Raw genomic sequence first — 23,828 nt, forward strand, 5'->3', positions numbered from 1 at the left:
GCGGCGGGCAATGAGTTCCCGGCAGGAAGTCGTAGCACTGAGTGAGCGGCAGGTGTGTGAGGCTCGGGAGGGGCCCCCCCACAGGGGCACGAGGGCTCACGCTCTTGTGCAAGGGGGCAAGCGGCTCAGCGAGGAGCAGAGCTCACACCCAGGGTAGGGGGGTGGAGTGGGGGGCAAGTGCCCTCCTGGGGGGGAGCAGGGTCCGGCAGCACGGCCAGGATTTCTGCCCCCCCGGGACAGAGACCAGCAGCAGGAGACGTAAGAAAGAGTTTAATGGGGTGAAAACATGGCGGCTGGAAGGGGGCAGGACTCCAGCCCCCCACAATGCAGTGGGGACCTGTATGACCTTGGGGGGGGCCTCACAGCCTGCCCCCCAAGGAATCCAAGAGCCCCCCCTCTCGGTCCCTAAGCCCCTCCCTGCGCCAGGGGACTGGGGATGTTAAGTTGGGGGTCCCTGGCTCACCCCAGCCCAGGGTGCCCCATCCATCAGTCCCTGACCCCATTTCCTTCACGGGTGGGCTCCATGCCCACATAAAATACCAGCCCCCCAAACTGGCACAGTTCCACCAGCCCCCCGAGTCTGGCCCCTGGGGGGCACCGAGAGTCTCTGCCCGGCAGGCGGCGCCCGACCCCAGCCGGGGGTGTCTGTGCTGATCTCAGATGAGGACACTGGAGACGGGCACTTTGGTGGATCGGCCGCGCTTCGGCACCACAATCCGCTCCTCCGGCTCGGCCTCCTCCTGCAGCAGACCTGGCGGGGGGAGGGGGAGAGTCAGGGGGGCTGACAGGGTGGGCACAGAGCTGCAGGTGCCGGGGGGCGCGATTCTTGATGCCCAAGATTTTGGGGCAGTGGGGGGCGCTGTGGGGCTGTACATACCCTGGGCGCTCAGCTCGGCCCGCTTGCGGTCGCCCTGGATGAAGAGCGCGGTGGCGAGGTGGGGGCCGGGGGGAGTAGCGGGAGGTGACGGGGCTAGGGGGCAGAGGGAGGTGACGGGGGTAGGGGGCAGAGGGAGGCGATGGATCTAGGGGGCTGGGGGACGTACCCTGGGCGCTCAGCTCGGCCCGCTTGCGGTCGCCCTGGATGAAGAGCGCGGTGGCGAGGTGGGGGCCAGGGGGAGTAGCGGGAGGTGACGGGGCTAGGGGGCAGAGGGAGGTGACGGGGGTAGGGGGCAGAGGGAGGTGATGGATCTAGGGGGCTGGGGGACGTACCCTGGGCGCTCAGCTCGGCCCGCTTGCGGTCGCCCTGGATGAAGAGCGCGGTGGCGAGGTGGGGGCCGGGGGGGAGCAGTGGGAGGTGTCAGAGTTAGGGGGCAGAGGGAGGCGACGGGTCTAGGGGGCTGGGGGACATACCCTGGGCGCTCAGCTCGGCCCGCTTGCGGTCGCCCTGGATGAAGAGCGCGGTGGCGAGGTGGGGGCCGGGGGGGAGCAGTGGGAGGTGTCAGAGGGAGGCGACGGGTCTAGGGGGCTGGGGGACATACCCTGGGCGCTCAGCTCGGCCCGCTTGCGGTCGCCCTGGATGAAGAGCGCGGTGGCGAGGTGGGGGCCGGGGGGAGCAGTGGGAGGTGACAGGGTTAGGGGGGAGTAGCAGGAGGTGACGGGGCTAGGGGGCAGAGGGAGGCGATGGATCTAGGGGGCTGGGGGACGTACCCTGGGCGCTCAGCTCGGCCCGCTTGCGGTCGTCCTGGATGAAGAGCGCGGTGGCGAGGTGGGGGCCGGGGGGAGCAGTGGGAGGTGACAGGGTTAGGGGGGAGTAGCAGGAGGTGACGGGGCTAGGGGGCAGAGGGAGGCGACGGGTCTAGGGGGCTGGGGGACGTACCCTGGGCGCTCAGCTCGGCCCGCTTGCGGTCGCCCTGGATGAAGAGTGCGGTGGCGAGGTGGGGGCCGGGGGGAGCAGTGGGAGGTGACGGGGCTAGGGGGCAGAGGGAGGTGACGGGGGTAGGGGGCAGAGGGAGGCGATGGATCTAGGGGGCTGGGGGACGTACCCTGGGCGCTCAGCTCGGCCCGCTTGCGGTCGCCCTGGATGAAGAGCGCGGTGGTGAGGTGGGGGCCGGGGGGAGTAGCGGGAGGTGACGGGGCTAGGGGGCAGAGGGAGGTGACGGGGGTAGGGGGCAGAGGGAGGCGACGGGTCTAGGGGGCTGGGGGACGTACCCCGGGCGCTCAGCTCGGCCCGCTTGCGGTCGCCCTGGATGAAGAGCGCGGTGGTGAGGTGGGGGCCGGGGGGAGCAGTGGGAGGTGACGGGGTTAGGGGGGAGTAGCAGGAGGTGACGGGGCTAGGGGGCAGAGGGAGGCGATGGATCTAGGGGGCTGGGGGACGTACCCTGGGCGCTCAGCTCGGCCCGCTTGCGGTCGCCCTGGATGAAGAGCGCGGTGGTGAGGTGGGGGCCGGGGGGAGTAGCGGGAGGTGACGGGGTTAGGGGGGAGTAGCAGGAGGCGACGGGGCTAGGGGGCAGAGGGAGGCGACGGGGCTAGGGGGCAGAGGGAGGCGATGGATCTAGGGGGCTGGGGGACGTACCCTGGGCGCTCAGCTCGGCCCGCTTGCGGTCGCCCTGGATGAAGAACGCGGTGGCGAGGTGGGGGCCGGGGGGAGCAGTGGGAGGTGACAGGGTTGTGGGGAGTAGCAGGAGGTGACGGGGCTAGGGGGCAGAGGGAGGCGACGGGACTAGGGGGCTGGGGGACGTACCCTGGGCGCTCAGCTCGGCCCGCTTGCGGTCGCCCTGGATGAAGAGTGCGGTGGCGAGGTGGGGGCCGGGGGGAGTAGCAGGAGGCGACGGGGCTAGGGGGCAGAGGGAGGCGACAGGGCTAGGGGGCAGAGGGAGGCGACGGGGCTAGGGGGCAGAGGGACGTACCCTGGGCGCTCAGCTCAGCCCGCTTGCGGTCGCCCTGGATGAAGAGCGCGGTGGCGAGGTGGGGGCCGGGGGGAGCAGTGGGAGGTGACAGGGTTAGGGGGGAGTAGCAGGAGGTGACGGGGCTAGGGGGCAGAGGGAGGCGACGGGGCTAGGGGGCAGAGGGAGGCGACGGGGCTAGGGGGCAGAGGGAGGCGACGGGGCTAGGGGGCTGGGGGACGTACCCTGGGCGCTCAGCTCGGCCCGCTTGCGGTCGCCCTGGATGAAGAGCGCGGTGGCGAGGTGGGGGCCGGGGGGAGCAGTGGGAGGTGACGGGGCTAGGGGGCAGAGGGAGGTGACGGGGGTAGGGGGCAGAGGGAGGCGATGGATCTAGGGGGCTGGGGGACGTACCCTGGGCGCTCAGCTCGGCCCGCTTGCGGTCGCCCTGGATGAAGAGCGCGGTGGCGAGGTGGGGGCCGGGGGGAGTAGCAGGAGGCGACGGGGCTAGGGGGCAGAGGGAGGCGACGGGGCTAGGGGGCAGAGGGACGTACCCTGGGCGCTCAGCTCGGCCCGCTTGCGGTCGCCCTGGATGAAGAGCGCGGTGGCGAGGTGGGGGCCGGGGGGAGCAGTGGGAGGTGACGGGGCTAGGGGGCAGAGGGAGGCGACGGGGCTAGGGGGCAGAGGGAGGCGATGGGGCTAGGGGGCTGGGGGACGTACCCTGGGTGCTCAGCTCGGCCCGCTTGCGGTCGCCCTGGATGAAGAGCGCGGTGGCGAGGTGGGGGCCGGGGGGAGCAGTGGGAGGTGACAGGGTTGGGGGGAGTAGCAGGAGGTGACGGGGCTAGGGGGCAGAGGGAGGCGACGGGGCTGGGGGACGTACCCTGGGCGCTCAGCTCGGCCCGCTTGCGGTCGCCCTGGATGAAGAGCGCGGTGGCGAGGTGGGGGCCGGGGGGAGTAGCAGGAGGCGACGGGGCTAGGGGGGCAGAGGGAGGCGACGGGGCTAGGGGGCAGAGGGACGTACCCTGGGCGCTCAGCTCGGCCCGCTTGCGGTCGCCCTGGATGAAGAGCGCGGTGGCGAGGTGGGGGCCGGGGGGAGTAGCAGGAGGCGACGGGGCTAGGGGGCAGAGGGAGGCGACGGGGCTAGGGGGCAGAGGGACGTACCCTGGGCGCTCAGCTCGGCCCGCTTGCGGTCGCCCTGGATGAAGAGCGCGGTGGCGAGGAAGAAGCCGCCCCCCAGCACCCCGGCGAAGGCGCTCAGCATCAGGGCGTACTGCAGGCTGCGGAACTCCAGCAGGTAGGATGGGGGGCGGCCCCGCTGGATCCTGTCGCTGATCTGGGGGGCAGAGAGGGTGAGCGGAGCCATCCCACAATCCCCAGCTCCCCCCCAACGCTGCGAACTTCCCCCCAGCAGTGCCGCTGCCGTGCACTCACCACGCCGATGAGGTAGGGGCTGCCGGCGTCGCCCAGCAAATGGGACATGACGATCTGGAAGGCCTCGGCCGTGGAGCGGCGTGTGGGGACCACGACGTACTGTGGGCGACAGGGGCCGGGTCAGCACAGGCCGGGGGGGGGCCTGCCCCCCATCCATCCCAGTCAGTGCGTCCGTCTGTCACTGCCCCCTCCCCCTGCTCTGTGTCCGTCTGTCTGTCCCTGCCGCCCCAAGTCACTCCCAGGGGCCAGCTAAGGGCCAGGGCGGGGCGGGGGGTTCGCTCCCAGGGGCCGGCTAAGGGCGGGGCGGGGGGTTCGCTCCCAGGGGCCGGCTAAGGGCGGGGCGGGGGGGGTCGCTCCCGGGGCCTGGCTAAGGGCGGGGCGGGGGGTTCGCTCCCAGGGGCCGGCTAAAGGCGGGGTGGGGGGTCGCTCCCAGGGGCCGGCTAAAGGCGGGGTGGGAGGGTCGCTCCCAGGGCCTGGCTAAACGCGGGGTGGGGGGGTGGCTCCCAGGGGCCGACTAAGGGCAGGGTGGGGGGGTCGCTCCCGGGGCCTGGCTAAGGGCGGGGTGGGGGAGTGGCTCCCAGGGGCCGACTAAGGGCGGGGTGGGGGAGTGGCTCCCAGGGGCCGGCTAAGGGCGGGCTGGAGGGGGTCACTCCCAGGGGCCAGCTAAGGGCGGGGCGGGGGAGTGGCTCCCAGGGGCCGGCTAAGGGCGGGGGGGGAGTGGCTCCCAGGGGCCGGCTAAGGGCGGGGGGGGAGTGGCTCCCAGGGGCCGGCTAAGGGTGGGGGTGGGTCGCTCCCAGGGGCCGACTAAGGGCGGGGGGGGGTCGCTCCCAGGGGCCGACTAAGGGCGGGGGGGGGGGTCGCTCCCAGGGGCCGGCTAAGGGCGGGGCGGGGGGGTCGCTCTCAGGGGCCGGCTAAGGGCCGGGGAGTTGCTCCCGGGGCCTGGCTAAGGGCGAGGTGGGGGGGGTCGCTCCCAGGGGCCGGCTAAGGGCGGGGCGGGGGGGTCGCTCCCAGGGGCCGGCTAAGGGCGGGGTGGGGGGGTCGCTCCCAGGGCCTGGCTAAGGGCGGGGCGGGGGAGTCGCTCCCGGGGCCTGGCTAAGGGCGGGGCGGGGGGGTCGCTCTCAGGGGCCGGCTAAGGGCCGGGGAGTTGCTCCCAGGGGCCGACTATGGGCAGGGTGGGGGGGTCGCTCCCGGGGCCTGGCTAAGGGCGGGGTGGGGGAGTGGCTCCCAGGGGCCGACTAAGGGCGGGGTGGGGGGGTGGCTCCCAGGGGCCGGCTAAGGGCGGGCTGGAGGGGGTCACTCCCAGGGGCCAGCTAAGGGCGGGGCGGGGGAGTGGCTCCCAGGGGCCGGCTAAGGGCGGGGTGGGGGGGTCGCTCTCAGGGGCCGGCTAAGGGCCGGGGAGTTGCTCCCGGGGCCTGGCTAAGGGCGAGGTGGGGGGGTCGCTCCCAGGGGCCGGCTAAGGGCGGGGTGGGGGGGTCGCTCCCAGGGGCCGGCTAAGGGCGGGGTGGGGGGGTCGCTCTCAGGGGCCGGCTAAGGGCCGGGGAGTTGCTCCCGGGGCCTGGCTAAGGGCGGGGTGGGGGGGGGTCGCTCCCAGGGGCCGGCTAAGGGCGGGGCGGGGGAGTCGCTCCTGGGGCCTGGCTAAGGGCGGGGCGGGGGAGTCGCTCCCAGGGGCCGACTAAGGGCTGGGGAGTTGCTCCCAGGGGCCGGCTAAGGGCGGGGTGGGGGGGGTCGCTCTCAGGGGCCGGCTAAGGGCGGGGTGGGGGGGTCGCTCCCAGGGGCCTGGCTAAGGGCGGGGTGGGGGAGTTGCTCCCAGGGGCCGGCTAAGGGCTGGGGAATTGCTCCCAGGGGCCGGCTAAGGGCGGGGTGGGGGGGTCGCTCCCGGGGCCTGGCTAAGGGCGGGGTGGGGGAGTGGCTCCCAGGGGCCGACTAAGGGCTGGGGAGTTGCTCCCAGGGGCCGGCTAAGGGCGGGGTGGGGGGGGACGCTCTCAGGGGCCAGCTAAGGGCCGGGGAGTCGCTCCCGGGGCCTGGCTAAGGGCGGGGTGGGGGGGTCGCTCCCAGGGGCCTGGCTAAGGGCGGGGTGGGGGAGTTGCTTCCAGGGGCCGGCTAAGGGCCGGGGAGTCGCTCCCGGGGCCTGGCTAAGGGCGGGGTGGGGGGGTCGCTCCCAGGGGCCGGCTAAGGGCGGGGTGGGGGGGTCGCTCCCAGGGGCCTGGCTAAGGGCGGGGTGGGGGAGTTGCTCCCAGGGGCCGGCTAAGGGCCGGGGAGTCGCTCCCGGGGCCTGGCTAAGGGTGGGGTGGGGGGGTCGCTCCCAGGGGCCGGCTACGGGAGGGGTGGGGGAGTCGCTCCCGGGGCCTGGCTAAGGGCGGGGGGGTCGCTCCCAGGGGCCGGCTAAGGGCGGGGCGGGGCGGGGGGGGTCGCTCCCAGGGGCCGGCTAAGGGCGGGCTGGGGGGGGTCGCTGGCCCTGTGGCTCCGGGCACGGGGCGGCAGGACAGACGCACCAGCAGGATGTCTGCCACGATGGCCCAGTTCAGGGACAGCAGCGTCTCCCCAATGAAGATAAACACCTGTGGGAGGAGGGAGCCGGTTACTGAGGCTAAGGACCCCACCTGCCCCTCCCCGGGTCCTCCCTCCCCTGCCAACGCTGGGCACCAGGCCCACGAGTGTGTGGGGTGTCCACCCCCTGGCCCTGCTCCCCCCAGCCCCCCTGGCACCCTCTGGCCCTGCTCCCCCTGGCACCCCCTGGCCCTGCTCCCCCCAGCCCCCCTGGCACCCCCTGGCCCTGCTCCCCCCTGGCCCTGCTCCCCCCTGGCCCTGCTCCCCCCTGGCCCCCTGGCCCTGCTCCCCCCCGGCCCCGGGGCCCCCCGCCCCGGCACTCACGTAGGTGGCGAGGCTGCTGCCCTGGGCACACACCAGGGCGAGGAAGAGGAAGGGCGCGGAGCCCAGCAGGCCGGCGGCGCAGACCAGGGGGTCGGCCCGGGGGTTGCTTCGGCGGAGGCGCTGGGAGATCTCCACGCCCGCCCCCACGCCCAGGAAGCCCGTCACACAGGTGATGAGGCCGAAGATCAGGCTGCGGAGACAGGGGGAGTCAGGGGTCACCGGGGAGAGAACGGCCCCGACATGGGGGGGGGTCAGTGCTCGGGGGTCACCAGGGAGAGAACGGCCCCGACATTGTCGGGGGAGGTCAGAGCTCGGGGGTCACCGGGGAGAGAACGGCCCCGACATGGGGGGGGGGTCAGAGCTCAGGGGTCACCGGGGAGAGAACGGCCCCGACATGGGGGGGGTCAGAGCTCGGAGGTCACCGGGGAGAGAATGGCCCCGACATTGGGGGGCGTCAGAGCTCAGGGGTCACCGGGGAGAGAACGGCCCCGACACTGGGGGGGGAGGTCAGAGCTCGGGGGTCACCAGGGAGAGAACGGCCCTGATATGGGGGTGTCAGAGCTCGGGGGTTCCCGGGGACAGAACGGCCCCGACACTGGAGCTGGGTCAGAGTTCGGAGGTCACAGGGGAGAGAATGGCCCCGACACTGGGGGGGGGGAGGTCAGAGCTCGGGGGTCACCGGGGAGAGAACGGCCCCGACATTGTCGGGGGAGGTCAGAGCTCGGGGGTCACCGGGGAGAGAACGGCCCCGACATGGGGGGGGGGTCAGAGCTCAGGGGTCACCGGGGAGAGAACGGCCCCGACATGGGGGGGGTCAGAGCTCGGAGGTCACCGGGGAGAGAATGGCCCCGACATTGGGGGGCGTCAGAGCTCAGGGGTCACCGGGGAGAGAACGGTCCCGACACTGGGGGGGGAGGTCAGAGCTCGGGGGTCACCGGGGAGAGAACGGCCCGACACTGGGGGTGGGTCAGAGTTCGGAGGTCACAGGGGAGAGAATGGCCCCGACACTGGGGGGGGGAGGTCAGAGCTCGGGGGTCACCGGGGAGAGAACGGCCCCGACATTGGGGGGGGAGGTCAGAGCTCGGGGGTCACCAGGGAGAGAACGGCCCGACACTGGGGGTGGGTCAGAGTTCGGGGGTCACTGGGGAGAGAACGGCCCTGACACTGGGGGGGTCAGTGCTCGGGGGTCACGGGGGAGAGAACGGCCCCGATATGGGGAGGGTCAGAGCTCAGGGCTCACCGGTGACTCCCTTTCCCGGGGGGAGCTCAGGGCTGGGCCCCCTGCATCGCTCACCTCTCCTGGGAGCTGCAGGTGTCCCCGTCGGGGCAGGGCCGGCTCTGCCCCGTGGCCAGGCAGGAGCGGTACAGGAAGGCCGGGGCCCATAGCGCCAGAGACCCCGTCACGAACGCCACCGCCGTGAAGCCCAGCGACGACAGCACGAAACTGCGGCTGCCGGGGGGGGGGGGGGGAATGTGAGAGCCCCCCCGATCCCCAATCCCCTCCTGCTCCTCCCAGCCCCCCTGCTGACCCCCAGCCCCACCCCTCCCAGAGCCCCACGCCGAGCCCCAATCCCGTCCTGCTCCCCACAGCTTACCGCCAACCTCCAGACCCCTGCAAAACCTGCAGCTCTGCCCCTCCCAGACCCCCCCTGAGCCCCAATCCCATCCTGCTCCCCCCAGCCCCTCACTGACCCACACTCCTGCCTCTCCCAGCCCCCGGGCCCCGCCCCACTCCTCCGGGTCCCCTGCCAATCCCCAGCTCAGCCCCACTCCTCACAGCTGCACACTGACCCCCATTGCCTCTCACTCCTCCCCATCCCCCACTCCTCTAAGCTCCCCAGACCCCCAACCCCACCCCACTCCCTGCGCCCTGCTCCTCCCAGCCCCACCTCCTCCTGACCCCCTATTTGTCTGACACCCCCCCCACTTGCTGCTCCTCCCATCCCTGGCCCCTGCTGAGTACCCACAGGTCTCTCCCACTCACTTGCGGCTCAGCGCCCGGAGGTCGGCGGCCCAGGAGGTGTAGCGCAGGGAGGAGTCAGAGAGACGCTCCACGGCCCCCCGCGGCGGCTCCCGCAGCACCACGACCAGCAGCACCACAGCCACCACGCCCAGCACCGGGGTCACCTGGGGGGCAGAGCGCGGGACCCCATGTCACCAAGTGGGGGATTTCCTCACTGGCTGGTATGAACATGGGGCGTGCCTCAGTTTCCCACGTGTGTTGCAGCTGAATTTCAGATGGAGCTGCAGAAGGATCCCTCCTTAGACAAGCTGAAGGGCCTTGCTGGCCACAGCGTTGAGGAACCCTTAAGGGGGGCTGCAGGGAGAGATTCCCTTCAGGGGCTGCTGGAGAGCTTCACTGGGACCCTGAAGATGATGCTGAAGACTTTCCTGGGCCAGCATCTGCAGGACCGAGATGAGTATTTACCACACCTGGTGTTCACGTACAGGGAAGTGACCCAGGAATCCACGGGGTTCTCCCCTTCGCAGCCGCTGTATGGGAGGAGAGTGAAGGGTCCCCTGGGCTTGGTGGGGGACGGATGGGAGGGGAAGGCCTCCCCCGATGGAGAATCAGTGCTGGAGCATGGACTGACTTTCCGGGAACAGCTCGCTGAGCTCCTGGGTCCGGCCAGGGAGAACCTAGCCAGGGCCCAAGGGAGGCAGAAGATCCGGTATGACCGCTCGGCCTACGGCACCAGGGACCAGGTGAGGGGTCTCGTCCCGGTGAGGAAGCATAAGCCGCAACCTGCCTGGGACGGGCCCTTCAAGGTCATCCAGCAGCTGAATGAGGAGAACGATGTGGTGGAACTGCCCAGCCGGGCTCACAGCCACCGCGGGGACCAGGTCAATGTGATGGAGCCGTAGTGGGACAGGGAGAGGCTGGTACGGGCCGTGTGCGGCCAGTGGGAGAAGATCCCCTGGTGGGTCTCTTCTCTGAGACCGGAGCCGGCCCCTTGCCGGAATCAGCTCCCCTCTGTGATCAGCTCACCCCTCCTCAGCAGGCAGAGATCAGAGAGGTGCTGCGTGTGACAAAGTGGGAGGTTTCTTCTTGAGGTTTTGCACGAATACAGTGTGTGCCTCAGTTTCCCCGTGTGTCACACAAGACGTAGGTGGTGGGGCAAGGGGGTGTGGTTTTTGCTGAGACCGAGTGGGCAGGTGGGGCTGCCTCTGGCTGCCTGCACACAGAGAAGGGCAGAAGCACTCCGTAGCCTGGCAACGGCGCCTGCAACAAGGTGGAGCCAGGGGAGGGGTGCAGACCAGGTGACCCTTTTGCCCGGGATAGAGACATAGGACATAGGAGGGGCAATGGGCATGTCTGAGGCTGGGCTGCTGGAGACTGGGCCGTCTGCTGGCTGGAGTCGGGCCGGGGGGAAGGGAAGGGGGGCAGGGCACGAGGCCCTGCATCCCCACACAATGGACTTTGCTGAATGTCCCTGATGTCTGTGCTAAGAAGCCCTGTTCTACACTGGGTTCCTGTCGACTTATAACCCGTCCGTGTCACACACTGACTGGGAGTTACGGCTGGCTGCGGAGTTGGGGGTCAGGATCCCTTGGGGGGCATGTGAGGCTTCCCCAGGAGTCCCATGGCTGCGGGGAGCTCACGGGGTGAACAGGGCTGAACGCTCCGAGGTCAGACCCAGGAAGTGCCAAAGCCAAGCAGGCTTCTTGCGCTGGTGAGGGTGGGCAGAGTCACGCTGCCCCAGAGACCTGCACGACTTCATTCAGAGTGCTGCCAGGAGACTGACTCTGTGACACCGTGCTCCTACCCACAGCCGGCCGGGGCTCGCTAACCTGGCTGGCCATCGCATGGGGACAGGAGCCCACGCTCCCATCAGGTGTTCCCTGTTCAGAGTCACTGGGAACACAGCCCAGGCCCTGGAGAGAGAGGTCAGGGATACGCTGGCTTTGGGGGTGATCCAGCCATTCAACAGTCCATTGGCCTCACCCGTGGGGCTGGTCCCCAGGAAAAATGGCTTGATCCAGTTCTGTGTGGCCTATCGGAAGCTCAATGCCATCACTGTGTCTGGTGCCTGCCCATGCCCAGGCCTGATGAGACCCTGGACAAGTGTGTGTTGGGGGGCATGTTACCTCACTACTGTGGATCTTACCAAGGGCTATTGGCAGGTGCCTTTGGATCCAGAGGCCAGGCTGAAATCTGCCTTTATCACCCTTATGGGGCTCTGTGAGCTCCTGGCCCTGCCTTTTGGCCACAAGGGGGCGCCGGTCACTTGCCAGGGCCTGGGGATCAGTTACCAAGGGGGTAGAGAGTTTGGCCTGGCGTACATCATGGATAATATCTGTGTCATGCAAGATGGGGATGGCAGAGGTGTCGTACCTGGGCCGCAAGGTGGGGAGCAGCTGCCTAAAACCAGAGCCAGCCAAGATGTGGGCGATCAGAGACTGGCCTCTGACCCAGACTAAGAAACAGGTTAAGAAGTGATTATTCCCCTCTATTTGGCACTGGTCAGGCCACACCTGGAGTACTGCGTCCAGTTTTGGTCCCCCCACTACAGAGAGGATGTGGACAAATTGGAGAGAGTCCAGCGGAGGGCAACAAAAATGATTAGGGGGGCTGGGGCATATGACTTAGGAGGAGAGGCTGAGGGAACTGGGATTGTTTAGTCTGCGGAAGAGAAGAATGAGGGGGGATTTGATAGCAGCCTTCAGCTACAAGAAGGGGGGTCCCAAAGAGGATGGAGCTCGGCTGTTCTCAGGGGTGGCAGATGACAGAACAAGGAGCAATGGTCTCTAGTTGCAGTGGGGGAGGTCTAGGTTGGATATTCGGAAACACTATTTCACTAGGAGGGTGGGGAAGCACTGGAATGGGTTCCCTAGGGAGGTGGTGGAATCTCCATCCTTAGAGGTTTTTAAGGCCCGGCTTGACAAAGCCCTGGCTGGGATGATTTAGTTGGGGTTGGTCCTGCTTTGAGCAGGGGGTTGGACTAGATGTCCTCCTGAGGTCTCTTCTAACCCTAATCTTCTATGAAACAGGCCCAGGCCTTTACTGGGATGGCGGGGCACTACCAGACGTTTGTGCCCCACTTTATCTCCCTGTCAGCTCCCAGCACGGAGCTTTGTAAGAAGGGGAAGCCAGACAAGCTGGTCTGGACTGGGCAATGCCGGGGACTCTCTGTGCTTTGAAAGAGGCTCTGGTCAGGGGTCCAGTGCTGGGAAACCCAGACTTTGACAAGCCCTTCCTGGTGTTCACAGATGCCTCAGACACAAGGCTGGGTGCGGTGCTGATGCTAACGGGGAGAGACCCCTCATCGGGTACTTGAGCAGGACACTGCTGCCCCGGGAGCAGAGCTATGTGGCCATCGAGAAGAAATGCCTGGCCCTGGGGTGGGCTCTTAAAAAGCTGCAGCCGTACCTATTTGGGTGGTGCTTTACTGTGGACACTGACCACTCGCCCTGCTGTGGCTGCACCAGATGAGAGGGGCCAATGCCAAGCTCCTGAGGTGGAACCTGATCCAGGATTATGAGCTGGAGACGGTCCATGTTCAGGGGAGTGCAAATATTACAGGGGATGCGCTGTCCCGGAGAGGGGGCCCGAACCTCCCCAGTTCACAGGCTGAAGCGAGCCCCGCTCAGTTCAGTCTCAAAGCGGGGAGAAATCCGACAAAATGGGGGAATTTCTTAATACTTTGTATGAATGTTCTACGTGCCTCGGCATCCCCTATGTATTGCACAATTCATTATGTGGTGGGGCAAGAGCGTCTGATCTTTGCAGAGACTCCTGAAAGGGGCACAGGAGTCTGGAAAGGTTGGGAACCACTGCCTAAGAACAGGTGTGCCTGTCAAACAACAGCTGCCTGGGCCCAGACAATGATCAGACTCTTTGTAACTTAGCAACTGATGGCGGGGGGGGGGGGGGAACACCCTTGGGATGGAGAACAAAGGCTTGCCTGGGAGAGATGACAAAGGACAAGGAGGGTCAACTGGGTGTGATGGAGGGTCGTTGGTCTGGAGGGGAGATCTGATGAAGCGGGACTGTTCTTAAAGTTTCCTCTGAATATTGTGGGGGTTCCTCAGTTTCCCCTAGGCAGTTCTTAAGTCTCTAGGGGGTGGGGTAAGGGTGTATGATCATTGCAGAGCCCTAGAGGGCAGGTGCGTGCAGGGGTCTGGACACAGAGAATGGCCAACACCCTGTTTCCTGGCCACTGATGGCCTGGGCCCTTTCCCCCTGCAAGGTGAGAGCTAAAGGGTTGGAGAACAAAGGAACCAGGAGACCTCCTGGCCCGGGAAAGGGACAAAGCCCAGAGGAGGAGGGGCTGGGGGGAGTTTCAGTTTGGGGCTGGCTGGGGACAAGGAGTGAAGGGCAGACGTGGTTGTCTGGCTCACTGCCCCCAAAATGGACCCAGCTGAGTGGTCCTGTTCTCTGCACCTACAAGCTCTGTGTTAGACCATGTTCCTGTCGTCTAATAAACCTCCTGTTTTACTGGCTGGCTGAGAGTCCCGTCTGACTGCGGAGTTGGGGGCAGGACCCTCTGGCTTCCCCAGGACCCCGCCTGGCCGGACTCGCTGTGGGAAGCGCACGGAGGGGCAGAGGAGGCTGAAGGCTCCAAGGTCAGACCCAGGAAGGGGGAAGCCGGGTGAGCTGTGTGTCCTGAAGACAGGCTGCTCCCAGAAAGGAGACTTTCCCAGAGTCCTGACTGGCTTCGGAGGGAGCAGTTCCAGAGCATCGCCCGGGGACTCCGTGACAGGAGACCCCGGTCTCAACCAAGATGGACCTTGCTGAAAGTTCCTGCTTTCTGTGCTAACAGGCTCTGTTCTACGCTGTGTTCCCGACGACTAATACCGGTCTGTGTTACGCTGTGACAAAGTGGGAATGTTCTTCATGTTTTCTCTGAATACTGTGTGTGCCTCAGTTTCCCCTATGTGTTACTCAAATATCTGGTGGTGGGATGAGGGTGTGTGATTGTTGCAGCGACCCCTAGTGGGCAGGTGTGTCTGCGACTGGCTGCCTGGGACAGAGAACGGGCGACGCTGTAGCCTGGCAGCCGATGGTCGGGCCCCCTCCTCTGCAAGGACCAGCTGGAGGTGGGAGGTGTCGGTGCCGACCAGGTGACCTGCTGGCCTGGGAAAGAGACAAAGGAACGAGGGGGGTGCACAGGGGGTCTGGGGCCAGGCAGCTCGAACCGGGCAGGCTCCTCTTTGGGACTCGGGGGGAAGAGTCCAGGACTTGGGGTCCCCTCAAGATGGGCTTGACTGAAAGTCCCTGAGGTCTGTGCTAACAAGTCCTGTTCTACGCTGGGTTCCTGAGGGCTGATAACCCGTCTGTGTCACATGCCGGCTGGGAGTCCAGGCTCGCTGCCGAGCCGGGGGGCAGGGCCCCTCCATCTGCCCCAGGGCCCCGTCCAGGGGGACTCGCTGCGGGGAGCTCATGGGCTGAACAGTGGGCTGGACACTCCAAGGTCAGACCCAGGACGCTCCCCCTACTGATAATGTTCCCCGAGGGGTGTCCCAGGACAAGAGGGTCCTGTCAGCACGTCACTCAGGGGGGGCTCCAGAGCCCCAAGCCCGGCCTCTGTCACACCCCCCCCCGGCCCAGCCCTCCAGACTCACCCGCAGGGCCCAATGCCAGTCCTCAGCCAAGTCCTTCACCTTCGAGCCCACGATGTAGCCCAGCCCGCTGCGGGAGGAGCAGGAGGTTAGAGCCAGGACCCACAGCTCTCCCCACTGCCCCTTACACCACCTGCCCCTTACCACACTGCCCCAACACCCGCCCCCTGTCCCCACCCTACCCCCAGGTTCCCACCCCATCAATCCGCCCTGGCCCCCGGGCTCCCACCCACCTCCACCGCCCCCAGAGCCCCTCACCTGCCGACGGGGACGGCGAAGTAGAAGAAGGCCAGCATACGGCTGCGCTGGTCGCTAACGAACAGGTCGGCAATGATGGTGGGGGCGATGGTGGAGTAGCTGGCCTCCCCTACCCCCACCAGCCCCCGCGTCACCAGCAACAGCCAGAACCGCTGGCGGGGGAGGTGAGAGACGGCTCAGAGACGGCACCACACCCCGGCCTGCCAAGGGGCTGAGACGCCCTGGAGCAGGGAGCTCACCCCGCAGCTCCCCGCCTGCCACAGGCCCAGCCCGGCCACCCCTACAACCGTAAACTCCCCATCACGCTGAGGGGCCTGGAGATGGGGGAACCCAGTATGGGGGAGCGAGAGAGCCTGTCCTTCCTGCCTTCTAGGACACCCAGTGGGGACAACCCCATCTGGACCGCCTCACCCCGAGAGCCACTGGGTGCAGCCTGCGCCCCACGCCTTGCACGCATAGCTTCCCTCATGCACAGCCCCCAAGCCCTTCTGCGCCCCTGCATTGTTCCAGCTCTCACCACCTCCACCCCGCACCTGCCCTGCAAGACACAGCTCCCCCCACGCATAGCCCCTCTGCACCCCCTCAGTCCTGGGGGAATTTTGCACCAAAAAATTAAAATTTCTGCGCACAATCTTTAAAAATTCTGCCAATTTTATTGGTCAAAATAACACTACACAATCATGCCACTTTCAATTATTTTGGTAATTTATTTCAAAATATCTGTCAGCAAGTACGTCTGAAACAATTCAGACACACACAAAAGTTCCCCCAGGAGTAAAGAGTTAAAGAAACTCCTCTGACAGCCCAGTTCCTGTTTCTCTGCCCTGTTCCCCTTCCCAGAGCCCAGAGGGAGGGCCAGACACGCACAATACCTCCCACCCCAGAGGCCAGCCGCAGGGCCCCCCCTTGCTCAGATACCTGCACCCCCCCCGACCATGTCCCCCCCAGCCCAGGCACCTGTCCCCCTCCCCCCCAGAGCTCAGCCACAGGGCCCCCCGCTTGCCCAGACACTCGCTCCCCTCCGCCCCAGAGCCCAGAGGGAGAGAAAGCCTGATGTTCGGTCCCAGGCTTGCAAGGAGTTTCCTACTCTCTACCTTCTCCTTCCCCCAGGCATGCTGGGAACTGCAGCGGACAGGAACCCCCTAGCTCCCTCCCCTTCCCCCCAGCAGTATCCTCTATGTGCAAGCTGGGCTCTGTGGGTCCAGCAGCCCCTAGTGGCAGCTAGCAGCTCTGCAGCCCATTTCTGTGGGGGAAAGGAAATTCTGTGCACATGTTAATTTCTGCAAAATTGACTCCTGGGGGAACTCTCTGTTAGTTATCCCAGCACTACTGCGCGTGCACATAATTAATGAGCCATGCATATTTTTAATTTTTTGTGCAGAAAAAAAGCTTCTGCTGTAATGTTGCTGCAGTTCTGCCTTTTGCCCACCAGAGGGTGCTGTGGCACAAGAACAGTAGCAGCTCCCTGCAGAAGATGACTTCTGCAGTTCCGTCTTTGGCCCATCAGAGGGTGCTGTGGCGATAGAACACAGCAGCAGCTCCCAGCCAGCATAGGAAGAGAAAGAGCCTGCCATCTTTGCAGCTGGTCGGGTCAGGAGACAGGGGCTATGGGGAGACAAGACAGCAGGGGGTGCTGGGGGCGTCAGACAGGGGCTCATAAGGGCTAGCGAGGGAGGACAGACTGGGGCAGGGGCTGAATGGGAGTGGAGACGCAGGGACACATGGTGATGGGGGAGGGGGTACAGGGACACACAAGGGACAGGGGAAGGGGGTGCAGAGCCACATGGGGATGGGAGAGTAAGTGTCTGAGTGGGGCTGGAGGGACACATGTGGACGGGGGTGCAAGGACACATGGGGTGGTGGGGACAGGGCAGATGTGCCTGACTGAATGGGAGAGGCTAGGGATCAGCCTGGGTCTGTGTGGCGGAAGCTCCCAAACAATCCCTCCCCGTCCTCCAAAAAAACCTGTTCCATACTTTTCCACCCACACCCAACAACCCTCCAAGTTCACACCCAGGGTCCTTCCCTCTCCCTCAGCTCCTCCGTTCCCCATGACTCCGCCCAGCCTTTGCTCTGCTTCCGAGGGGGGTGGGAAATACGGTTCCATATGGTAGTTTACATGAATTATTATTGTGTTAATACGCCTACTAAGGAATCTACTTGTCAAAAAACATTTCCTGAATCTTTTTTGTTGTCTGTATTGTTTCAGACGTACTTGCTGACAGGTATTTTAAAATAAATGACCAAAAATAACTGAAACTGGTGTGATTATATTGTGTTATTTTGACAAATAAAATATGCAGAATTTTAAGATACTGTGTACAGAATTTTAAATTTTTGTTGCAGAATTCCCCCAGGAGTAAAAATTCCGCATTGCGCAGTGGCACAGAATTCGCCCGGGAGAACCCCCTGCATCGCTCCAGCCCCACATATCCTCCACACCGCACCCGACCTGCGCACACAGCTCCCCCCACGCACAGCCCCTCTGCGCCCCTTGCCCAGCCCCTCGTCCTCTCCACTCGGCACCCGCCCTGCGCGTGGCCTGCCAGCCGGTACCTCCTGGGGTATGAAGCTGGACCCCAGCGTGACGGCCGACCAGAAGGCGATGCCCAGGCAGAGCAGGCGCTTGCGGTGGTAGCGGTCGCCCAGGTACCCGAAGATCGGGGCCAGCACCATGTAGCTGCTGATGAACACTGCGGGGGGGGGTAGGGGGTTGGTTAGAACTGGGGCACTGCGCAAGGCACAGCCACTCCCCCACCAACCCTCTGCCCCCCTACCCTCCCCATCAGAGAAGACGCCGCCCCAGGCCCCAAAGGGTGTCACCCCACATACACAGTGCATCCCTGCCCCCATCGCTATGGGATCCCCCTCTCTCCCCCAACCCCCGTACCTGTCTGGAGGAGCCCGGAGCTGCTGTCTCCAATGCGAAAGAACGACTCAATGTCGGGCAGGATGCCTGGGGAACCGGGGAGCAGGGGGTTAGAAAGTGGGGAGAGCCCCCCATGGACCCCGCAGCCCCCCACCTCTGCCAACCCCGAGCCCACCTCCCACGGCAGATCTCCACACCCTGTGCAGTCCCCCCGACCTCTGCTGGCCCCACTCCTCACACAACCCCCTCCATCCTGCAGCCCTGACCCCCCAAAACTTCCACCCCGTCCCCCAAAACCTCCCACAACTCTCCCACGCACCCACAGAGCCACCGCTGCCGTCCCCCCTCCCCACAGCCCTCACCGGCCACGGTGAAGCGGTCCATGTAGTTGAGCAGGTTGATGTAGCAGAGAACAGCGACGATCATCACTGAGCGGGGGTACGAGATCCCGGTGACGGCCTGCACTCCCGCCTCCGGCTGCCCCCCGCCCACCCGCGAGCCCCCCTTTGCCGCCGCCTCCTCCTCTGTCTCGTCCGCCTGGCTCAGGAATGGGGCAGCATCGGGGTGGGGGCTGCACCGGGACGCCATGGCCGGGGGCTGTGCAGCCGCCTCACAGGGAGCCCGGCTCCGGAGCGGGGCCTGCGGAGGGCGGGGAGGGGGGGGATTAGTGATCCCGGCACTACGGCTTCCCCTGCCAGTCATGACCCCTTTCCCCCCCAAGAGCCCCGCCCTCATGACCTCCCATCCCCCAATAGCCCCGCCCTCATGACCTCCCATCCCCCAAAGGTCCGGCCCCCATGACCTCCCATCCCCCCCAGTAGCCCTGCCCACCATAACCCCGCAGCTCCCCTGCCCCCCTCAACCCCAACCCCGCAGCACCCCGCCCCCAAGAACCCCAACCCCACAGCTCCCCTACTAATCCCCCCACCCCCATAACCCCACAAATCCCCATCCCCCGCAACTCCAACCCCGCAGCCCCCCTGCAACCCCAACCCAGCAGCCCCCCCGCCATCTCCCCGCCCCCCATAACCCCGCAGCTCCTCTGCCCCCCACAACACCAACCCTGCAGCCCCCCCGCTATCCCCCCGCCCCCATAACCCTGCAGCTCCCCCTGTCCCCCGCAGCCCCCCTGCCGATCCCCCTGCTACCCCAACCCCGCACCTCCCCCCACCCCCCATAACCCCGCAGCTCCCCTGCCCCCCGCAACCCCAACCCCGCAGCACCCCACCCCCAAGAACCCCAACACCACAGCTCCCCCACTAATCCCCCCACCCCCCATAACCCCACAAATCCCCATCCCCCGCAACTCCAACCCCGCCATCTCCCCGCCCCCCATAACCCCGCAGCTCCCCTGCCCCCCGCAACCCCAACCCCGCAGCCCCCCCGCCCCCATAACCCCGCAGCTCCCCTGCCCCCCGCAACCCCAACCCCGCAGCACCCCGCCCCCAAGAACCCCAACCCCACAGCTCCCCCACTAATCCCCCCACCCCCCAAAACCCCGCAGCTCCCCTGCCCCCGCAACCCCAACCCCGCAGCACCCCGCCCCCAAGAACCCCAACCCCACAGCTCCCCCACTAATCCCCCCACCCCCCAAAACCCCGCAGCTCCCCTGCCCCCGCAACCCCAACCCCGCAGCCCCCCCGCCCCCCATAACCCCGCAGCACCCCGCCCCCAAGAACCCCAACCCCACAGCTCCCCCACTAATCCCCCCACCCCCCATAACCCCGCAGCTCCCCTGCCCCCCGCAACCCCAACCCCGCAGCCCCCCCGCCCCCCATAACCCCGCAGCTCCCCTGCCCCCCGCAACCCCAACCCCGCAGCCCCCCGCCCCCAAGAACCCCAACCCCACAGCTCCCCTACTAATCCCCCCACCCCCATAACCCCACAACTCCCCATCCCCCCCGCCATCCCTCCGCCCCCCATAACCCCGCAGCCCCCCCGCCCCCCGCAACCCCAACCCCGCAGCCCCCCCGCCCCCATAACCCCGCAGCTCCCCTGCCCCCCGCAACCCCAACCCCGCAGCCCCCCGCCCCCATAACCCCACAACTCCCCATCCCCCCCGCCATCCCTCCGCCCCCCATAACCCCGCAGCCCCCCCGCCCCCCGCCATGACCCCACTACCGAGCCGGGGCGCGCTGCTCCCAGCTGCGGTCATGTGACCCCCTTCGCGTCACCTGACCCATGGCGAGTCCCGCCCCTCCGGGACGTCACCGCGGAACCCTCGGCCTCTGTTACCAGGGTAACGGGGACCCTCCGCAGCCCCCCGCGGCCGATTTCCAGCGCCGCCGTCACCATGGCAACCAGAGTGTCACCCCGTAACCAGCCGAGACACCCCTGTCGCCGTCACCATGGCAACCCCAGGGACGGGGGCCCGGAGTGCGCGGGGTGCCGGGGGGGCAGAGCACGGCCAGGGGGAAGGGGGGCCTAGGGGGCGCCGGGCTGGGGGGCGCAGGGGGGGGCGCTAGGGGGCGCTGGGCCGGGGGTGCAGGGCTGGGGGGCACAAGGGGGCGCTGGGCTGGGGGGCGCAGGGGGGGGCGCTAGGGGGCGCTGGGCCGGGGGTGCAGGGCTGGGGGGCACAAGGGGGCGCTGGGCTGGGGGGCGCGGGGGGGGGCGCTAGGGGGCGCTGGGCCGGGGGTGCAGGGCTGGGGGGCACAAGGGGGCGCTGGGCTGGGGGGCGCGGGGGGGGGCGCTAGGGGGCGCTGGGCCGGGGGTGCAGGGCTGGGGGGCACAAGGGGGCGCTGGGCTGGGGGGTGCGGGGGGGCGCTAGGGGGCGCCGGGCCGGGGGTGCAGGGCTGGGGGGCGCAGGGGGGGGCGCTAGGGGGCGCTGGGCCGGGGGTGCAGGGCTGGGGGGCGCAGGGGGGGGCGCTAGGGGGCGCTGGGTGTGGGGTGCAGGGCTGGGGGGCGCCGGGCCGGGGGCGCAGGGCTGGGGGGCGCAGGGGGGGGCGCTAGGGGGCGCTGGGCCGGGGGTGCAGGGCTGGGGGGCACAAGGGGGCGCTGGGCTGGGGGGCGCGGGGGGGGGCGCTAGGGGGCGCTGGGCCGGGGGTGCAGGGCTGGGGGGCACAAGGGGGCGCTGGGCTGGGGGGTGCGGGGGGGCGCTAGGGGGCGCCGGGCCGGGGGTGCAGGGCTGGGGGGCGCAGGGGGGGGCGCTAGGGGGCGCTGGGCCGGGGGTGCAGGGCTGGGGGGCGCAGGGGGGGGCGCTAGGGGGCGCTGGGTGTGGGGTGCAGGGCTGGGGGGCGCCGGGCCGGGGGCGCAGGGCTGGGGGGCGCAGGGGGGGGCGCTAGGGGGCGCTGGGCCGGGGGTGCAGGGCTGGGGGGCACAAGGGGGCGCTGGGCTGGGGGGCGCAGGGGGGGGCGCTAGGGGGCGCCGGGCCGGGGGCGCTGGGCTGGGGGGCGCGGGGGGGGCGCGGGGGGGGCGCTCTCCCTGGCGGTCAGGGCTGGCCCCGTGGGGCGCTGGGTGTGGGGTGCAGGGCTGGGGGGCGCTAGGGGGCGCTGGGCTGGGGGGCGCTAGGGGGCGCCGGGCCGGGGGTGCAGGGCTGGGGGGCGCTAGGGGGTGCTGGGCTGTGGGGCGTGGGGGGGGGGGCGCTCTCTCCGGCGGTCAGGGCTGGCCCCGTGGGGCGCTGGGTGTGGGGCGCCGGGCCGGGGGTGCAGGGCTGGGGGGCGCGGGGGGGGCGCTCTCCCTGGCGGTCAGGGCTGGCCCCGTGGGGCGCTGGGTGTGGGGCGCCGGGCCGGGGGTGCAGGGCTGGGGGGCGCGGGGGGGGCGCTCTCCCTGGCGGTCAGGGCTGGCCCCGTGGGGCGCTGGGTGTGGGGCGCGGGGGGGGAACCCACGCCCCGGGGGGCGACGCTGCATGGCCGGCTGGCGGAGGGGCTGGATGCCCCCCGTGGGCGCGGCGGCTGCTGGCCCCCTGCGCCCTGGGCTGGCCCGGCAGGGGCAGGGGCAGGGGCAGGTGCTGCCCGCGCTGGCCCGGTGCCCAGTCACGCCCCCCTGGGGCAGTGGTGGGAGGGGCAGGCCCAGCCCGTGCCCATGCTCTGCCCCCCGCCCGCCCCCACCTCCGGCCGCCTGGCAGTGCCCCGGAGTCGCCCTTCCCCGAGGGGGGCAAGAGGGGCCCCTGCTGACCATGCCACCTGACCTGTGCTGACCTCTGACCTGCCCCCCTGCTGCCCCTGCCCCCCAATCCAGAGTCTCCGAAACTCATCAAATCACCTGTCTGTGTTCGGGGTGGGGGGGGTGCACAGGAAATACTCCCCGGGCTTTGAGTGCAGTGGTTAAAGGGGGGGCAATGGGGGTTGGGAACACAGGGCATGGGGGGCACGGGGGCCTTGGACGTTGGGGGGATCTGTTGGCGCTGGGAAGGGGGAGTTGGGAGTCTGGGGGGTGATTACCTCCCCCTCCCCTGGACAGGTAGGTGGGAGCGTGGGGGGCTGCTCCCACAGGTGACACTGACCCCCCTCTGCCCCATGGCTACCGGGGAAAGAGGCCGGGGGGCCCTGCCAGGCTGGGAGGGGTTAGGGAGCTGTCCTGTGGGGCGGGGGGGACCACGGGAGAGGGCACATGTCTCCCCCCCCCACTGGAGATGCGGAAAGCTCAACCCTGTGCAGGGCCAGCTGCCGCCCCAGTGTGAGAGCTGCAGGGCCGGAGTCGAACCCCGCTCTGGGCGGCGGGCGGGGCTGGGAGCCAGGACGCCTGGGTTCTCTCCTCACAGCCCCCACTTTTTCCCCAGCCCAGGATGGACGTGGGTGCCTATCTCTCCCGGATCGGGTATCAGGGCCCGACGGAGCCCACCCTGGAGACGCTGCGGGGGCTGCACCGTTGCCACCTGTTCTCGGTGCCCTTTGAGAGCCTGAGCGTGCACTGCGGGGAGCCCATCACCCTGGCGCCGCCCCTGCTCTACGACAAGATCGTCCGCCGGCGGCGCGGCGGCTTCTGCTACGAGAACAACGGGCTCTTCCTGTGGCTGCTGCGGGCGCTGGGCTTCGACGTGGTGGGGCTGGCCGGCCGCGTCCGCAACCGCTTCACCGGCCGCCTCGGGCCGCCCCGCGACCACCTGCTGCTGCTGGCCCGGCTGGGGGGCCAGCGCTTCCTGTGCGACGTGGGCTTCGGGGACGGCTTCCTGGAGCCCCTGCGGCTGGAGCCGGGCCTGGAGCAGCCGCAGGAGGGCAGCACCTTCCGGCTGGGCCTGGCGGGGGGCGTCTGGGTGCTGGAGCGGCTGCGGGCGCCGGGCGGGGAGGGGCGGGTGCTCTACACCTTCACGCTGGAGGAGCGGGAGCTGGGAGACTTCGCCGCCATGGCCTGCTACCACCAGCAGGCCCCCAGCTCCCTCTTCGCCTGCAAGTCCTTCTGCAGCCTGCCCCAGCCGGGCGGGGGCCGCCTCACCTACATGGGCTGGCGCCTCATCGCCACGCGGGGCGGGGAGCGCACGGAGACCCCTCTGCAGCCCCCCGAGATCCCCGCCCTGCTGCAGCACACCTTCGGGGCCCAGCTGAGCGGGACCTTGGTGCCCAAGGACCAGGACATACAGCCACCCCCGGAGGGGGAGGAGATGGGGCCAGCTCCCCCCACTGAATGAAGGAGCGCCGAAAGGAGGTGGAGGGGGGCCGAGACCCCCTTGACAGCACCCCTGGGGGCCCGGCTCTGAGAGCTGTGGGGAGAGGGAGCTGTAAAACATGCCAGCCAGGGCAGGAACCTGGGGGGAGCTGCTGGGCCCAAAGGGAAGAATGAGGGGTGGTCTGGGAGCCAGGACTCCTGGGTTCTATCCCCCGCTCTGGGAAGGAAGCAGCGTCTAGTGGGTTGGCTTGGGCTCGGCTCAGGACTCCTGGGTTCTATCCCTGGCTCAGACACCGACTCTGTGTGATGCTGGATGGGTCCATCCCTGTGGTGCATTGAGCGTGTGAGCTCCGTGGGGCAGGGCCTGCCTTATGCTGAGCAGCGAGGGGGCCCTGATCCCTGGGTGTGAGGGTCCTTGCAGGGTCCGGTGCAGTGCCACCCCCTCCTCACAAAATAAAGGGCAAGAGGCTCAGGAC

General features: G+C 68.3%; 2 protein-coding genes across 4 annotated transcripts; one reads left to right on the forward strand and one right to left on the reverse strand.

Moving 5' to 3' along the window:
- Positions 1-255: 255 nt before the first annotated feature.
- SPNS1 (SPNS lysolipid transporter 1, lysophospholipid) lies at positions 256-19,994 on the reverse strand. The gene is made up of 13 exons (XM_078853052.1): positions 19,933-19,994; positions 18,174-18,450; positions 17,833-17,898; positions 17,499-17,635; positions 14,943-15,094; positions 14,688-14,754; positions 9,106-9,248; positions 8,416-8,571; positions 7,122-7,311; positions 6,743-6,808; positions 4,251-4,349; positions 3,981-4,152; positions 256-751 (listed from the first exon to the last, which is right to left on the reverse strand). The coding sequence occupies exons 2-13, from the start codon at positions 18,397-18,399 to the stop codon at positions 657-659; spliced, it is 1,569 nt and encodes a 522-aa protein (XP_078709178.1). The 5' UTR covers positions 18,400-18,450; positions 19,933-19,994; the 3' UTR covers positions 256-656.
- LOC140912243 (arylamine N-acetyltransferase 1) lies at positions 19,990-23,827 on the forward strand. Of its 3 annotated transcripts, none has more exons than XM_073346388.2 (2): positions 19,990-20,050; positions 22,529-23,827. In XM_073346388.2, the coding sequence occupies exon 2, from the start codon at positions 22,535-22,537 to the stop codon at positions 23,372-23,374; it is 840 nt and encodes a 279-aa protein (XP_073202489.2). In that variant the 5' UTR covers positions 19,990-20,050; positions 22,529-22,534; the 3' UTR covers positions 23,375-23,827. The 3 variants fall into 3 exon arrangements, with proteins under 3 accessions (XP_073202489.2, XP_073202488.2, XP_073202490.2); XM_073346387.2 differs by having other exon boundaries at positions 19,997-20,187; XM_073346389.2 differs by having other exon boundaries at positions 19,997-20,126.
- Position 23,828: the final 1 nt, after the last annotated feature.

This window comes from Lepidochelys kempii, chromosome 6 (assembly GCF_965140285.1).
Source record: "Lepidochelys kempii isolate rLepKem1 chromosome 6, rLepKem1.hap1, whole genome shotgun sequence".
Classification (NCBI taxonomy): Eukaryota; Metazoa; Chordata; order Testudines; family Cheloniidae; genus Lepidochelys; species Lepidochelys kempii.

Bases quoted from the DNA above. Each gene is read 5' to 3' on its own strand.
- SPNS1 (XM_078853052.1), bottom strand. From the start codon at position 18,399: ATGGCGTCCCGGTGCAGCCCCCACCCCGATGCTGCCCCATTCCTGAGC. The intron at 14,755-14,942 runs GTGAGGGGCTCT...CTCCTCCCGCAG, and splicing joins TTCGCCGTCCCCGTCGGCAG to CGGGCTGGGCTACATCGTGG. The intron at 8,572-9,105 runs GTGAGTGGGAGA...CCCCCCCGGCAG, and splicing joins CTCCGGGCGCTGAGCCGCAA to CCGCAGTTTCGTGCTGTCGT.
- LOC140912243 (XM_073346388.2), top strand. From the start codon at position 22,535: ATGGACGTGGGTGCCTATCTCTCCCGGATCGGGTATCAGGGCCCGACG.